Source organism: Microtus oregoni, unplaced genomic scaffold, assembly GCF_018167655.1.
Source record: "Microtus oregoni isolate MIOR12 unplaced genomic scaffold, Mior012 000150F_ref0000365, whole genome shotgun sequence".
NCBI classification, from domain to species: domain Eukaryota; kingdom Metazoa; phylum Chordata; class Mammalia; order Rodentia; family Cricetidae; genus Microtus; species Microtus oregoni.
The window spans coordinates 1,165,407-1,182,717 of record NW_024544800.1 but is presented as its reverse complement, the minus strand read 5'-3'; the positions used below and the strand labels follow the sequence as shown (position 1 = coordinate 1,182,717).

At 39.2% G+C, this 17,311-nt stretch overlaps 1 protein-coding gene across 4 annotated transcripts in view; it reads right to left on the bottom strand.

Annotated features, from left to right (window-relative positions):
• Positions 1–17,311, bottom strand: part of LOC121444953 (transcription initiation factor TFIID subunit 1) — a 77,779-nt gene that overhangs the window by 21,058 nt on the left and 39,410 nt on the right. For all 4 annotated transcript variants that reach the window (XM_041646909.1, XM_041646907.1, XM_041646908.1 and 1 more), the window contains exons 25-30: positions 14,489–14,700; positions 10,881–10,989; positions 8,278–8,376; positions 7,108–7,285; positions 3,676–3,743; positions 492–614 (exon numbers count right to left, since the gene is read on the bottom strand). In XM_041646909.1, coding sequence (XP_041502843.1) covers positions 492–614; positions 3,676–3,743; positions 7,108–7,285; positions 8,278–8,376; positions 10,881–10,989; positions 14,489–14,700 — 789 coding nt within the window. The remainder of the gene's footprint in view (positions 1–491; positions 615–3,675; positions 3,744–7,107; positions 7,286–8,277; positions 8,377–10,880; positions 10,990–14,488; positions 14,701–17,311) is intronic.

The following is a 17,311-nucleotide window of genomic DNA, read 5'->3' as shown; positions in this document are numbered from 1 at the left end:
CGCCACCGCCTCCCATTTCCCTCCCCCTCCTTATAGGAGCATTTCTAAATCAAGAACCTACTATTAGTTGACAGCTCTTCTCTCTCAGGCTATTCGAGAGCAAATACTAAGTGCTAACAAATACAAAGTGCTAACAATAGAAAGTAAGAACCTCCTAATATTCAAAGATACTTGGCATCTTTGCTTTCAACAATGAATTCATACAGAAAAAGGTTAGTATTTAAAATTACATCCCAGTTCCTATGGGCATAAGTACTACACAGAATTTCTTTTGTTTTGTTTTGTTTTTCAAGACAGGGATTCTATATAGCTTTGGAGCCTGTCCTGGAACACACTTTGTAGACCAGGCTTCTGCCTCCTATGTGCTGGGATTAAAGGCGTGTACCACCACTGCCTAGCTACAATTTCTTAATACACACATGCTTACCTCTATACACTTCTTTCCATCCCCTAGTACTATCCTCACAATATTTGGCATAAAAAGTACTTACATCTGGAACTGCCATCATTTTCTGAGTGACAATGTTATCCAGAATAAAAGAAAACGCTACTTGGTCATCATCATCAAGTAAGGGGTTGATAGCTTTCTCTAAACGTGCCAACTTATCTTCTTTCTGAAATAAAGCAAAGCAAAATGAAGGCAGTTTTCCTGAAGTGTGATCACCACAGAAAAGCTAAAGATAATCTAAAGTTCAGTTAGCTGCTTATGACTTTAGTTCTCCAAAATTTACCTCTGAATTATCTACTATTCAGTTTTAGGACAATCTAGATAAATGATACTTTAGATAAAGGAACAATACAAAGGGACTTGTCAGAAAATCCCTTAAGTGTTCTTTTTGTTTGTTTGTTTGTTTGAAACAGGGTTTCTCTATATAATATAGCTCTGGCTGTACTGGAACTCATTCTGTTGACCAGGCTGGCCTTGAACTCAAAGAGATCCACCTGCCTCTGCTCCAGAGTACTGGGAATAGAGGCGTGTACTGCCACACCAGGCTCCCTTAAGCATTCTAATCTCATTCTTTTTTTCCTATACTTCATTATTTATTTATTCATTTATTTTTATTCATTTTACATATCAACCACAATTCCCCCTCCCAACCCTCTTCCTGTACCTCACAGCTCCTCCCTAATCCCCCCCTTATCCACTCCTCTGAAAGGGTAAGGCCTCCCATGGGGATTCAATAAAGTCTGGCATAGCATCATATTCTTATATAGCACCAAGAATAGAAAGCTCAAGACATCACTAGTTTAGTTACAACAACAAAAACATCTTTGGCAAATTAGGCTTTAATAACGTTATCTTTTCTATAAAATGAATGTTGAGACTACAGAACATCAATACAATCAGTTAATTACTCTTTTTATTTGTTTTTCTTTTTTTAAAAATATTTATTTATTATGTATACAATATTTAATCTGTGTGTGTTTGCAGACCAGAAGAGGACAGCAGACCTCGTTACAGATGGTTGTGAGCCACCATGTGGTTGCTGGGAATTGAACTCATGACCTTTGGAAGAGCAGGCAATGCTCTTAACCACTGAGCCATCTCTCCAGCCCCCTTTATTTGTTTTTCTTTTTTTTTTTTTTTATTTTTCTTATTTATTTGTTATGTATATAATGAGGCACCAGACCTCATTATAGAGCTACCATGTGGTTGCCGGGAATTGAACTCAGGACCTTTGGAAGAGCAGGAAATGCTCTTAACCACTGAGTATCCTTCGTATCCCAGGTGGGCTTCACATCCCGTATACAACCCAGCTTGATTAGCGACTTGTACAAAGGAAACTATTTTTTTCTCCGAAACAGGGTTTCTCTGTATAACAGCCCTAGCTGTCCTGGAACTAACTCTGTAGCCAAGGCAGGCCTCGAACTCAGAGATATCCACCTGCCTCTGCCTCCCAAGTGGTGGGATTAAAGGCACATGCCACCACCACCTGGCTGTACAAAGAAAACTTAATCCAACAAATTCATTTCAGTCTATGTACTATGAAAATCTCTGTGTTCTCACCGCCTGTATCCTCAATCCTTAGTCTTGTTAGTCCCCTTTTTTTGAGACAGGGTCTAAGTCACAGGCTAACCTTGAACTTGATATATTGCCACAAATTATCTCGAATTTCTGATTTCTTACCTCTACATCCCTTGTGTACCAATATTGGATCTCTACATTGGTTATAGGACTTTAGCCTTCTAATAGATACAAAGAGGAATGTAATTGGTAGGTGTTTTTGTTTTAATTTTGAAACAGAGTCTCAACATATATCCTAGGCTGACCTGTAACTTTTGGTCATCTTGCCTCTGAAACCCAAGTGCTGCCATTAAAGGTATGTATTACTAGGCTCAATTACTTGTGGCTTAAACATGTAATTTATGTCAATTAAGTTGAGAAAATTCTCCATGTTTATTAGTCATGTTCTCTTGTGAAATATCTATGTTGAGTATCAACTTCATTATTATCTGTGCTTTTATAAACTTCTAAGTTACCATAATCTTCTTTGGTAAAAATAGCGGTATATGGGGCTGGAGAGATGGTTCAGTGGTTAAGAACACTGACTGGTCTTCCAGAGGACCCAGGTTCAATTCCTAGCAACCACATTGAAGCTCCCAAATGTCTGTAACTCTGGTTCTAGGGGACCCGATATCCTCACAGATACACAAGTAGGTAATACACCAATGAACATTTAAAAAAGGAAAGAGTAGGGGTTTACAGAAGGACTGAGGCTGTTACTCAGTGTTTGAGTGCTTACTTAAAAAGGCAAAACCCTGAGTTCAGTTTCTAGCACAAAAAGGAAAGGGGGGAAAAAAAGCCCAAAATATTGAAAATTATTTTTTAAAAATTAAACTGTTCCAGGGATGGAGAGATGGCTCAGCAGTTAAGAGCACTGACAATTCTTCCAAAGGACCTGGGTTCAATTCCTAGCATCCACATGGCAGCTAACAGCTGTCTGTAACTCCAAGACCTGACAAACATGCAGGCAAAACACCAATGCACATAAAATAAAAATAAATTAATTATTGAAAAAATTTAACTGTCTCTAGGCCTAGTGGCTCAGACAGACCTATAATCCTAGAACTCAGGAGGCTGAGGGTGAAGGAGCACCATGAATTTAAGGCCAACCTATTAGACACAGTAAGTTCCAAGCCAGCCTGAGCTAGATAAGGCACTATCTCAAAAAGATTTTTTTTTCAATATGCCTCCCTGGTACAGCAATGAGTTGTAATGTGAGCTATAGGAGATATATCTCCTGGAAAGCCATTTTCTGCCATCCTTTCTAAAGTTACACAGGTTCGGGATCTTAATCCCAGCATGATTCCAGAGCAAGCAATTTTCCTCTTTGGAGTTGGCTTTCCCATCTACAGGAGATAGCGTCTATATAATTTCTAAATCCCTATCTGTCAGATGTATCAAAGATCTGTCATTCCCTCAGATATGGTTCTTTCTGTTAAATATATAGTTCTTAAACTGTACTACTCTCCACCTTCATACACCACAGCATTTGGTTTTTTTATAATCTACTTTGATTTTTGAGTCAAATTCTCATGTAGCTCAAGTTGCACTAGAACTCAGTATGTAGCTGTGGATGACTTTCTTTAAGCTCCTAATTTTCCTGTCTCTACTCTCAAGTGCTAGGATGTATGTCACTATGCCTACCACTTTCTCTTATAGTTAGTTCTTACCTCTTTGAGTTTTTCATCACAGAGATCCAGCATGGATTGAGAAATCTGAGTCAGTGAGTGTTTTGGCCCTATAGAGAACAAGAAATAGCCATTATAAGTGGGAAGCCCAAAGTTGCCACATTTCCAACACTTTAACACATTTACTAGAGAACCTAAAAGGTCCCAGGTGCCAGCCTAGTAACTGAGTTAGGTAGATATACCAGTTATTTCCTTTTTATTTTTTAAAGACAGAGTCCCTTGTATCCCAGGCTGGTCTAGAACTCATTTCAGATCCTCCTGTCTTCACCTCCTTGGGATTACAGGTGTGTGCTACCACACCAGGTACAGACACCACCAGTTCTTACTTCATTTTTCAGTGCCTAATATATAATGGATAAACTATGAATAAATTTTAACTGTTTTTTAAAATTTATTTTTATTTTATGTGCATTGGTATTTTACCTGAATTGCCATGTGGGTGTTGGGAATTCAACCCAGGTTCTCTGAAAGAACAGCCAGTGCTCTTAGCCACTGAGCCATCTCTCCAGGCCCAAATTTTAATTGCATTTTTTTGTGTCCTCACATGCTTGTATTATAACTGGTTTTTTTTTTTTTTTTTTTTTTTTGAGATAGGGTCTCACTATGTAGCTCTGGCTGGCTCAGAAAGGAACTCTATATGTAGATAAGGGTAGCCTCGAACTCAGATCCACCTGCCTCTGTCTCTCTAGTGCTGGGAGTAAAGGCATGAGCCAGCTTTTTTGGGTCTTTTAAAACCTTGAAAATTACTCTATGGATGGAGAATGTGTTTGAAAATGGTAATGTTCACTGGAACATTTAAAATTTTTCTATTTAGGAAACAGATTCTTCAGCACACAGACTGTTAATTCAGTTTCGCAGAAATCATTACCAAGAACTTCAGAAAATTCATTTTTTTTCAGTGACAAGGTTTCTCTTTAACTTTGGCACCTTTCCTGGAACTCACTCTGTAAACCAGGCTGGCCTCGAACTCACAGAGATCCGCCTGCTTCTGCCTCCTGAGTGCTGGGATTAAAGGTGTGCGCCACCACCCAGCTGAAAATTCTTCAACTAACTGATCTCTCTTGTATAGTCACTGCTTAAAGCTGTTCCATTTAAGCTCACTTTTGGAATAATTAAAACATTTTTAAGCTGGGAGTCATGGACACACACCTGTAATCACAGAATTTGACATGCTTCAACCAGAGAACAAGTAGATCCTGGGGTAGCCTAGACTATATAAAGAGATCATCTCAAACCAGAAAAGAACCCCCTGCCAAAATCCCAAAATATTTCCATATAACTAATATTTCTTTTTTGTTTGTTTTTCAGGACAGGATTTCTCTGTGTAGCTCTGGCTGTCCTGGAACTCACAATCAACCAGGCTGGCCTCAAACTCAGAGATCCTCCTATCTCTGCCTTCCAAGTGCTGGGATTAAAGGCGTGTACTATCACCACCCACCTTAACTAGTATTTTTTTTTCTTTTTCCTGCACGCCAGAGAATATCAAATCTCATTATAGATGGTTGTGGGCCACCGTGTGGTTGCTAGGAATTGAACTCAGGATCTATAAAAGAGCAGTCAGTGCTCTTAACATAAATGTTCGCAGACGTACTGTTTATTAGTTTAAAAGTGGGTAAGTTGAAAATTTTTATTAACTTATTAAAAAACAAAATTTGCTATTATCCATATATTAGGTTACAATAAGAAAATAAGCCAGGTATGGCAGTATATATCTGTAATCCCAGAAATTGGGAGATTGAAGCACTTGGATACCAAGTTTGAGGCTAGTCTGAGCTATATAGCAAGTTCAAGATTAGCCTGGGTATTTAGAGAGCCTGTCTCAAAAAGGGAGGAATGGTGGTATCAAGGAATAAACTATAGCTAAAGTATTGAGGGCATGGGAGGAAAAGAAGGAAGGTCTTCTTATTTGGATTACTTAATCCAAATGAAGAATTTAATGCCAATGTTACTACCACACTATCATCAGCACTGACATGTGAGGAAGTCAGAAGAATGAGTCACAGAGGTGACTGGAGAGATGGTTCAGCAGTTAAGAACACTGGTTGCTCTTCTAGAGAACCCGGGTTCAATTCTCTAGCATCCACATGGCAGCTCACAACTGTCTTTAACTCCTATTGCAGTGGATCTTATAGCCTCACACAGAATCACGTGCAGGCAAAACACCAATGGACATAAATTAATTTTAAAGTGTGAAGCATAGAAAGGAAGGATTATAGGGCTGCGAGAAACTTTCTTTTCTTGCCACTACTGGAGACTGAACTAAGGACTGCATGCATGCTTTACTGCTGAGCTGTATCCCCCAGTGGGGCTTTGTTTTAATTCTCTTTGTATTTCCTTCTGTTTTTCCATTTTGTGTGTGTGTGTGTGTGTGCGCGCGCGCGCGCGCGCATGTGTGTGTGTGTCTGTCTGCCTGTGTGTGTCTGTGTATAAATAAGCCATGGCAGGTGAGTTGTCCTGATAATTTCCTTTTTCTTTTTTTTTAAATATTTATTATTTATTATGTATACAATAGCCTATCTGTGTGTATGCTGAAGGCCAGAAGAGGGCACCAGACCTTATTACAGACGGTTGTGAGCCACCATGTGGTTGCTGGGAATTGAATTCAGGACCTTTGGAAGAGCAGGCAATGCTCTTAACCTCTGAGCCATCTCTCCAGCCCCTGTCCTGACAATTTTCAAGAGTCAGTTCTTGATGAGCGGCAAGGGTGCACACCTTTAATCCCAGCAGACGCGGGCAGATCTCTATGAGTTCAAGGCCAGCCTGGTCTACAGGGCAAGTTCCAGGACAGCCAGGGCTACACAGAGAAATCTTATCTCAAAAAACTAAAAAAATATTCTTGCTTCTTCAATATGCAGAAAGTTGAATTTACATACCCATCACAAAAAGAAAATTAGACTGAAATGAAAAAAAATGAATTAATGCAAACTGATTTCTTTCTCCTATTTTTTGCTTTTTTTAAAATGACAAAATGGGTATCTAGACCCTGTAACAAAAATGCAGACTGAGTTAAAACACACAAAATAAATACTTTTCTGCCTCACTATTCACCCCAACTGCTTCAACACAGACTTCAAATTCACCAGAGAATATATTAAAAAATTAATAGTGGGAAGCTGGGTGTGGTAGAACATGGCTTTAATACTGGCATTTGGGAGGCAGAGGCCAAAGTATTTCTGTGATTGAGGCCAGTCTGGTCTACATAGTGAGACCATGTCTTAAAAAAAAAAAAAGGATTATATAATGCAACTAAAAAGAAGTAATACTTACTATATGACTGAAATGTACACTGCCTGATGTTCATACCCAAAAATGCACATTAGTCTTTTCATTCATGCTAATCTAATGAATTTAGAATCAGCAAGAGATAAGAATCTGAAAGGTGACCTTTGCAGTCAAAGAACAAGGGACTATTACCATTATAGGTTGCACTATTTTTCACAATTAGTTCCAAATGCTCTCTGAATTCTTCCCGAGATGGATAGAGGCGTTTGCGCACATTTTCACGGAGTGTCTGTAGATCCATTGGCCGAGTGATGATTTTATAGTAGTCCTTTACAACCTTTGCATTAACTGGCGTATGGAAAGGGTATGTCTGTGGAAACAAGAGCCAGCACCATTTGTGAGCAAAGAACACTGACAGAGCCAATTACAACTTACTGGTTTACTAACTCTCAAATGAATTTTTCAGATGTAGTAAATCTGTTTTTGCATTAAGTTATTTACTTTCTTTCTTTCTTTTTTTTTTTTTTTTTGAGACAGAGTTTCTTTGTGTAGCCTTGGCTATCCTAACTCTGTTGACCAGGCAGGCCTCAAACTCACACATAGTCCTCCACAAGAGCAGTATGTATTTTTAACCACTGAGCTGTCTTTCTAGCTCCATATATGCTAGACACTTATGGAATGCAAAATTCTTATAAGACATATAAGTGGTGGCGCACGCCTTTAATCCCAGCATGCAAGAGGCTGAGGCAGATGGATCTCTGTGAGTTCAAGGCCAGCCTGGTCTACAAGAGCTAGTTCCGGACAGTCTCCTACAGAGAGACCCTGTCTGGACAAAACAAAACAAAACAAAAGACATACAAGTTTGAAGCTGGAGAGATGGTTCAGTGGTTATAATAGTATATTATGCTCTTCCAGAGGACCTGAGTTTGGTTCTCAATTCCTATGTCTGGGGACTCACAACCTCTGTAACTTTGGTTCCAGGTTATTCAATGCCTCAGACCTCTAAGGGAACTTGCATATGCATACATAGACATACATGTATACACATAATTTTAAAAAATTATTCTTGCTACTTTAATACTCAGAAAGTTGAATTCACATACCCATCACAAAAAGAAACATTGCATTGAAACCAGAAAAAAACTAGCTTTATATCCTCTTATAACTCATGTGTCCTTTTGCCTACATTCTGTCCTTCATTACCTAATACTGCATTAAACGATTTAAAAATAGACAAACACCCAAAGAATTAGGGGTTTCAGATATACAGGTATATGCACTAGGGCCATCGACCTGAAGTAACAGAAAAAACAAAAGGTCTTGGTTTTCCTATTCTATACAGATCTAATGTCATGAACTCACATTTGGAAGATCTCTCATATCATTGATGATAGACTCCAAGATAGATGACAGTGTTACCATAGGGTCTGTCCGGCGCCGATGGATGGATTTATGAGGTCTCTAAAACAAAACAAAAACAAGAAACCAGAATGCTTTAGATAAACAAAAAAAACCCAAATATATTTCAAATATACTTATACATTTTAGAAAACTTCAATAAAGCGAGACTTGGAGGGCTTCAGCCTTAATCCCAACAATTAGGAAGCTAAGATAGGAGGAGTGCTAAAAATTCAAAGCCAGCCTAGAGTATATAGTAAATTCTAGACCAACTTGGACTACAGAGAAATTCAATCTTAAAAAAGCAAAGTTTGGAGCAGGGACAAGCTGAAGAGATGGCTCAGTGGTTAAGGACCTTTGCTGCTTTTGCCGAGGATCTAGGTTCAGATTCTAGCACCCACATAGTGACTTACAACTAAAACCATAGTGCATTCTCTTCTGGGCTCTGCTGGCACCAGGCATATACATAGTGCACTTATATACATGTAGGAAAAAAAACTTGCACATCAAAGAGGGGCAGGACAATGAGGTGGCTCAGTGGGTAATGGCACTTGCCATACAAGATAGTGACCATAACTTGATCTCCAGGCTCCATGTAAGAGAGAACTAACTTCTCAAGTTTTCTAACTTCCATGTTTGCATCATAGTGCATACACAGATGAATACATACATAATAAACAAACAAAAATAAATAAATTTTAAATCTGAATAAATAAATAAATAAATACTAAAAGTTAGGTGATAAAAGAAGTCCAGATGTAAAAAACTCTAAACAGGTTACAGTGTGCTTTACAATGTGCACAGGCTTAGAAAAAAATGAAGGAAGGAAGGAAGGAAGAAAGGAAGGAAGGAAGGAAGGAAGGAAGGAAGACAGTATAGACAGTCACAGAAAGAAAGAACTAGTTTAAAAATAATAAAGACTTTAAAGAGAGAAGAAAAAGTAATACAATAGGAAAAAGTGAGATAACAATGAGAAGTATACATGCTGTCTGCATCCTAATAGAACACTGTGTAGATTTTGAATTTTTGATTACTGGTAAGCAAGACAGCTGCTAAAAGACATCAAATTCAAAGAGGGACTAATAAAATAAGCCAGCCTACAAATTTTAAGAATGTCTTAACTTTAGAATGGAACTCAAAAAATGCATGCTTTAGAGAAGAGGTTTTGCTTTTATTTCCACAGGAAATGAGAATCTGTGGATTCATTCAGGGTTAATATGGATCAGGTTTGTGTGAAAAGCTTTTGTCAACAAGTTCTGTATCCCAATTAGTCTCAGAAGTGAGATGTGTTTTAAGTTCGAACTCCCTTCCCCAAAGGCATAGGACTCTACTGACAGTGATAGGTGAGCTACCCCATGTTTGTTCTTTCCTTCCTGGCTGTGTTTATGAGACCAGAGCTAAGGTGACACAGCTACCCCACTCAGCACCTTGCAGCCATACTAGCTGGTTTGGCATACTGTTAAACAAAGAAGGCAACATGTTCTACATGTGATCTCCAGGAAAGTTTGTGTCAGTTTGTGAAATTATTGTTAAATATCTTCTTTGCATTTTTACATTTTCCTTCTTTCTAAATGAGACTGTTGTAAATAGAGCTATGGGCAGTATCCTAAGATTGTAAGCAATGTGGAAAACATAGAACTGCTCAGACACTGCATGACATTAGAGCATCTAATAATTTACATCGCTACTTGGAGTTTCACTAATTTGAGGGACAAGAACAATAATTAATGTAGGAGTACATTTCTCAGGGACACAAATTTTTATCTAAGCATAGCTATCAGCTAAGCTGTACTAAACTTAGAAACTACCATGTTCAGCTCGCTGTAAACCTCATGCTTGGAGCCACAAGTCTGAAGTCCTGATGGCTATGCTGTAGCTAGGATCTGTGCTCTAGTCCTAGAAGCTATGAGTCTTACCATACAGCTCCTCCATCTCCAAAGCAGCAGTAAGTCATACATATTTCTCATTTCTCTAACTTCCCACACCTGAAGGAAATGCCTGATGCTGATAATTTATATGACTATAATGGGCCTGTCTGAATATAAGGAATAATGTCCCTCTTTTAACTTCAAATGTGCCATTTAATATGAGCAAGATCAAATGGTCAGCAGACCATATTTATATAATTGTGTGTCTGTGTATGTAGCAATAATATTTAAAGAAAAATAGACCATAGCCATGAATTTAAGAGACAGCGGCATGGCGTGAACACAGGAAGAGTTGGGGAAAGGGGAGAAATTGTGTAAATCGTATGAAATTTTTTAAAAAAATAAATGTGTTTGTAAAGATCAAAAAAAAAAATTTAAATCTGGATAGTTGGAAGGCAGAGGCAGGCAGATCTTTGAGTTCAAGACCAGCCTGATCTACAGAATGAGTTCCAAAAAAACCCTGGGTTACACAGAGAAACCCTGTCTCAAAAACCCAAAATAATAAATAAATTTTATTAAGTCATTTAATGAACAATGCACATAATTCTCAAAGAACAGACATAAGGAATATCTGACACAGAGTCATGTCCCAGAAAGTTGGGGGAATCCATCTGATATGAAGACAATGCAGATACTCACATTCAAATAGTCACAGTGAACAGTGGTTCCAACCCGACGTTTTTTCTTGGGAGGAAGTTGTTGTTTAGGAAACTTCAGGACCAGAGATTTTCTGCGAACCTCATCGGCACTGCAATCAGTAACATTGTGTTATTTATAGTTCCCCGAAATAGGATAAAGAGATGTTTTAATAAAAGGAGCCCAGACACCTCAGAGAAATGGTCAATTCTAAGTCTGAGACAAGGAAAGCTTTCAACATCTTGTACCAGAAAGCAAATGATTTCTCAAAGTTTTACAGGATCATTTCAAAACCACAGACCTGAAGGGCCTGAGAGATGGCTCCAGCAGTTAAGAGTGTTAATGGCTCTTTCAAAGAACCTGAGTTTAATTCCTAGCACCTATTTGGCAGCTCTCATAACGATCTGTTAATTCTAATTACAGGGGATCCAATTCTCTTTTCTAGTCTCTGTGAACACCAGGCATTTGTCTGCATGTATGCACAAACATACATGCAGGCAAAATATTCATAAAATGAAAATATTTTAAAAACCACCATAAGATCTGGCTTAAATGAGTCAAATTGGGAGAAAATGCATTAAAATTTATATGGGAAGAATTTCAGAATTCACAAACAAAACAAAAAGAAAACACCAGAAAAAAACAGTTTGTAACCTTTCTTATGATATACAATAATCCATTATGTAATTAAATCGTTAACATGGCTGGACATGATGGGGCACACTTTTAATTCCATTATTAAGAAGGCAGAGGCAAGCCGGGCGGTGGTGGCGCGTGCCTTTAATCCCAGCACTCGGGAGGCAGAGGCAGGCGGATCTCTGTGAGTTCGAGGCCAGCCTAGTCTACAAAGGGAGTTCCAGGACAGGCTCCAAAGCTACAGAGAAACCCTGTCTCGAAAAACCAAAAAAAAAAAAAAAAAAAAAGAACCAATTAAATAATTTGGCAATGATCATTAATAGCTCTAAAAGGAGTGAAACTGTTGTGCTTGTTGATGTGGTAAATACATAATATCAACTAGATAGTCTATTAAACGTCTAGTCAAAAATATTTAATGTGAGCCAGGCAGTGATGGCGCATGCTTTTAATCCCAGCACTCGGGAGGCAGAGGCAGGCAGATCTCTGGGAGTTCGAAGCCATCCTGGTCTACAAGAGCTAGTTCCGGGACAGGCACCTGTTGAAGGAGCTGCGGGTTGCATTCCTGCCGCCCTGCTCCCTCCGCCCCAAATAACAACACACAAACTGTATTCATTTAAACACTGCCTGGCCCATTTCTATTAATGTGTGTAGCACCAAGGTGCGCTTACCGGGAAGATTCTAGCTTATGTCCATCCTGGGTCGGAGCTTCATCATATCTGCCCGGGAGAGGGGAGCATGGCGTCTGAGCTCACTTCCTCTTCCTCCCAGCATTCTGTTCTGTTTACTCCACCCACCTATGTTCTAACCTATCAGGGCCAAGCAGTTTCTTTATTAATTAACCAATGACCTTCCTCCATCAGGCACCAAAGCTACAGAGAAACCCTGTCTCAAAAAAAAAAAAATTTAATGTGAATCTAATCAGTAGAAAACAAAGTGGGTTATTCCTCCCTTGGAGTCCCTCATAATCTTGAGCATTTTCATTTTTTAAAATAAATCTTTGTTGGCCGGGCGGTGGTGGCGCACGCCTTTAAGCCCAGGAGGCAGAGGCAGGCGGATCTCTGTGAGTTCGAGACCAGCCTGGTCTACAAGAGCTAGTTCCAGGACAGGCTCCAAAAACCACAGAGAAACCCTGTCTCAAAAAACAAAAACAAAAAATAAATAAATAAATAAATAAATAAATCTTTGTTCTACTTAAAATAAAATCTAAAAAGTGGGGTATTTTGTGAAACAATTATTCTTTATACTTCTAAAAAAATTAATGTCATAAAAAGTACAAAAATAAGTAAGACAGTTTTAGATTTCGACAGACTCAAAATACACTTATGTCTAAACTGGGATTGTATCCATAATTAGAAAATGAGCCAAAGGACAATGAGATGACTTGGGTAATTTGAATAAAAATTCCTGAGCATTGCAAATTACTAAATTAGTGCTATTTCTTAGTTATGATAATAGTACCATGTCTTACAACCCAATTCTTAGAAGATGTGTGTTTGCAGTGAACTGTCATGATACCTGAAATTTACTTCTCAATGATTCAGATTACAAACATTTGAGGTATACAAAGAAAGATTAGGCAAATATGGCAAAAGGTGAACAGGTGCGTTTAGAATACTTTAATTGTGAACTTTCAATTATTCAATAGGTTTATAACTTGTTTAGCTGTTTTTTTTTTTGTTTGTTTGTTTTTTTGAGACAGGGTTTTTCTGTGTAGCCCTGGCTATCCTGGAACTCGCTTTGTAGAGCCAGTCTGGCGTGGAACTTAGAGATTCACCTATTTCTCTGCCTCAAAGTGCTGGGATTAAAGCTGTGCATCACCACCACCACCATCAGTTTATAATTTTTTTTTCGGTTTTTGGAGACAGGATTTCTCTGTGGCTTTGGAGCCTGTCCTGGAACTAGCTCTGTAGACCAGGCTGGTCTCGAACTCACAGAGATCCACCTGCCTCTGCCTCCTGAGTGCTGGGATTAAAGGCGTGCGCCACCACCGCCCGGCCAGTTTATAATTTTTAAAATGGGAATTTTTTTTTTTCCGAGACAGGGTTACTCTGTGTAACAGTCCTGGCTGTCCTGGAACTCTGCAGTCACTCTATAGACTAGTCTGGCCTCAAACTCACTGAGCTCCCCCTGCCTCTGCCTCCCAAATGCTGGGATTAAAGGCATGCACCACCACCATCCGGCTTAAAATGGAAAAAATTTTAACATCTCCATTTTTATCTATTAAATTCTCTAACGGCAAGATTGGGCATAAGCACAGTCTGCTCTTTATAGTCTCTCATTTTATATTAACTACCCACATGCCAGGTGTGGCACTCCAAACATGTAATCTTAGCTACATGGGAGGCTGAGAAAGAAAAATTGTAAGCTTGAGGCCAACCTGGGTAATTTAACAAAACTTTCAAAAATTTGTGCAAAGTTTTGAGGACATATGGCTCAGAGACAGAACACTTGCCCACTGTGCCTATCAGTACCACACACACACACACACACACACACACACACACACACACACACACACAAACCAACAAAACAAGCAAAACAAAACAGAAGAAAAACACTACTGTGGTAAGGGTATTTACGTAAATACTAAGACTTAGCCAGGCTTGGCAGTGCATGCCTTTAATCCCAGCACTTAGGAGGCAGAGACAGGTGAATCTCAGAAATTGAGGCCAGCTTCGTCTATAGAGTTAGTTCCAGAACGGCTAGGGCTATGTAGAGACTCTGTATAAAAATTAACTCCCTTGGCCCTCCACAAATAATTAAGACTCAAAGCACAGCATGTAAAAAGGAAGGCAGTAAGCCCTAATGATCAGTGCAGTTTTGATTACTGGCAAAAATTACTAATTATAATCCAAAATTTCTGCAACACTTAGTTCCACTTCAGAGAACAATCACATCACATTTACCTCTGCCAACCATCATCATCAACCTTCAACCGATCTCTGCTATAGCACTCCCTCCCTGCTATCCCTTACCTCTCAATTAGCTGTTTCCCCAAAACGATCTTGGTCCCTTCAACCTTGATAAGTTCTTCATTATCATTATGAATGACTGTCTTTTCTAGCTCTTCCTCTTGTTCCTCTGTCATGGCAACAGGATTAGAAGGTGGAGCATTTGTTTGATAATAAAGGGGGCAGAATTTGTTTGTCCTCATGTGCCCAATGGCACCACATGCTCCACATTTCAGCTGCAACAGAAAAAATAAAAACAAAAAACCCACAACATGTTAGAGGTAAACAGGTTGAACCATGTCAAAAGTAGAAAGGAATGTATATGGAACTGGGAAGAAACAATGGTAGACATCATTTTATAGAAAACTGGTTTGGAAAGGTTAAGGTCACAGAGCTATTAAGTAGCAAAACAAACCCAGATATGCTGTATCCAAGTTCACAGTTGCTTCCATTGAAGCAGTTACCTTATCTTATGGTGTACATTACATAGTAGTACATGGAATCTTTAACCTAAGCAATGCAAAACAACCTGGACAGGGTTCTCTGTAGCTTTGGAGCTTGTCCTGGAACTTGTAGACCAGGTTGGTCTCAAACTCAGAGATCCACCTGCCTCTGCCTCCTGAGTGCTGGGATTAAAAGTGTGTGTCACCACTGCCTGGCTAGTCTTTTTCTAATTTCTTTTTAAGACTTTTTGGGTTATGTGTATCGGTGTGTATAGGTATCTGTGCAACTGCAAGCAATTACAATGAAGAGATTGTTTCGAGTCTCAGAAGCAACTCTGAACTTTTAAAGCGTGTTGAGGCTTGAAAAGCTATGGGGACTTTCAAAGTTGAAGTACATGTATTTTGCACTATGATGCAGCTCCTAGCCTATGAGTGGCAGGGGCTGGAATGCGGTGGTTGTATGAGAACGTTCCCTATAGGCTCATGTACTTGAATACTTGGTCTCCACTTGGTAGAACTCTTTGGGGGAGGATTAGGAAGTGCAGCCGTGTTGGAGGAGGTGTGCACTAGTCATGGGTCTTGAGTTGTCAAAAGACCTGTGCCAGTCCCACTGCCTTCTGCTTGCGGATCAAGATGTGAGCTCTCAGCTGTTCCTCCCACCACACCTTTGCTTGCTACCATGGACTCTAATCCTCTGCAACTGTAGGGTCAGTTAGGCACTTTCTCTTATAAACTGTCTTGATTACGGTGTCTTGGCATGGCAACAGAAAAGTAACTAAAACATGCTCCCTTACATGTGGCATCACGGGGTGCTGATGGATGTAAGGAGTGGAACATTGACTGAAGTAGGACTCCCGCTATGCCGCTAGGAGGAAGTCACCATCCGTGCTGGGGGATAAATTAGTCATGTGGCTGTTTTACACACCCACAGCCTTGTCCCTAACCCTTCATCCATGCTCCCATAAGTAAGCCCAGTAAATCCACCGACTGCCCCAGCTAGACTTGGATGGAATGGTAACTTTGGACTATAACTTGTGTGTATCTTTCAAGAACACTTCATGCAGCCCAAATCGTCATCTCTGTATCTTCGAGGGGAAGGTATTACAGAACACCAGGTTCTACCAGATTAATTAATAAGTGAATACATGACTAAAAGCAAAAGGTCTGGATATAAGATCACGTGATCTGTTGGTAGAATGTGCTGGATGCCAGTTTGAGCAGCTTTCCATTGAAGCTGTTCCACTAGAAAGCTGTTCTCTCAGGAGAAATTCCTGCCTTCAAACCCCTGTCTATAAGAGCACAGCTATCACAGCTTCTTTCCAGAGAGGCAGACTGCTGCTTGGAGATTATAGCACAGATGTTTGTCTCCTAGGAATACTTATGCCCTTCTATTCTTCCAGCAATGGTCAGAAGAGAAAATCCAACCTTGCGAAAGTTTCTTTGTTCATATATATCTTGTCTAATATGTAGTAGATATCAAATAAATATTTATGAAGTGAATTACTAGACAATAAAAGATAAGAAGTAAATAGATAAATATATAAATGCTTTAATGAAAAAGAAAAGACCTTTTGGGTATGTGTATCAGTGTGTATACAGGTATATGTGCAACTGTGTGTACAAGCACCTACCAGAAGGGAGGTGTTAGATCCCTTGAAGCTGGAGCTACAAGTGCTTTTGAATCATCCAATATACAGTGTTAAGATCTAAACCCCAGGCCTCTGATACAGTAAGCACTCTTAACCACTGAGCCACCGGTCCAACTCCTCCTTTAAAAAGCTACCATTTAAAAAAAAGCATTATAAGGTTAGGGAAGTAGCTCAGCAGTAAACTTATCAGGTCCTGGGTTTGATGCCCAATAACAAAGGTAAATGAATATAAATAAAATGTACCAAACCTACCCAAGTCCTAGAAAAAAGTGAGATATATAGAGAGAGATAAAGAGAGAGAGAGAGAGAGAAAATGTGAGTGAGTTTTCTTTCTGAGGGCCTCATGTAGCCCAGGGGAGCCTGAATTCACTAAGTAGATTTGTTCCAGATCCTCCTGCTTCAGCTTCCCTGGTACTGGAACTGCAGGTGTTGTTACAAATAATATAACCTAGTGTTCTACAATATTGCTTCCATTTCCAATAACTAAAGATGACAAAAACGGAGGGAAAAGTAATGCTACCTTCCTTTGCTTTGTTAGTGGTGATCATATCATTAAACATTTTTTCTTTTTCTTTTCAAAGCAGGGTCTCTATGTGTTTCAAGCTCACAATCCCGAGGCAGCCTATCAAGTACTAGAATTACATTGTGTCCGACAACACCTGGCTATTGTATACTTACTTTTTTTTTAAATTTTTTTTTTAGATTTATTTATTTATTATGTATACAACATTCCTTCCATGTATGCCAGCAGGCCA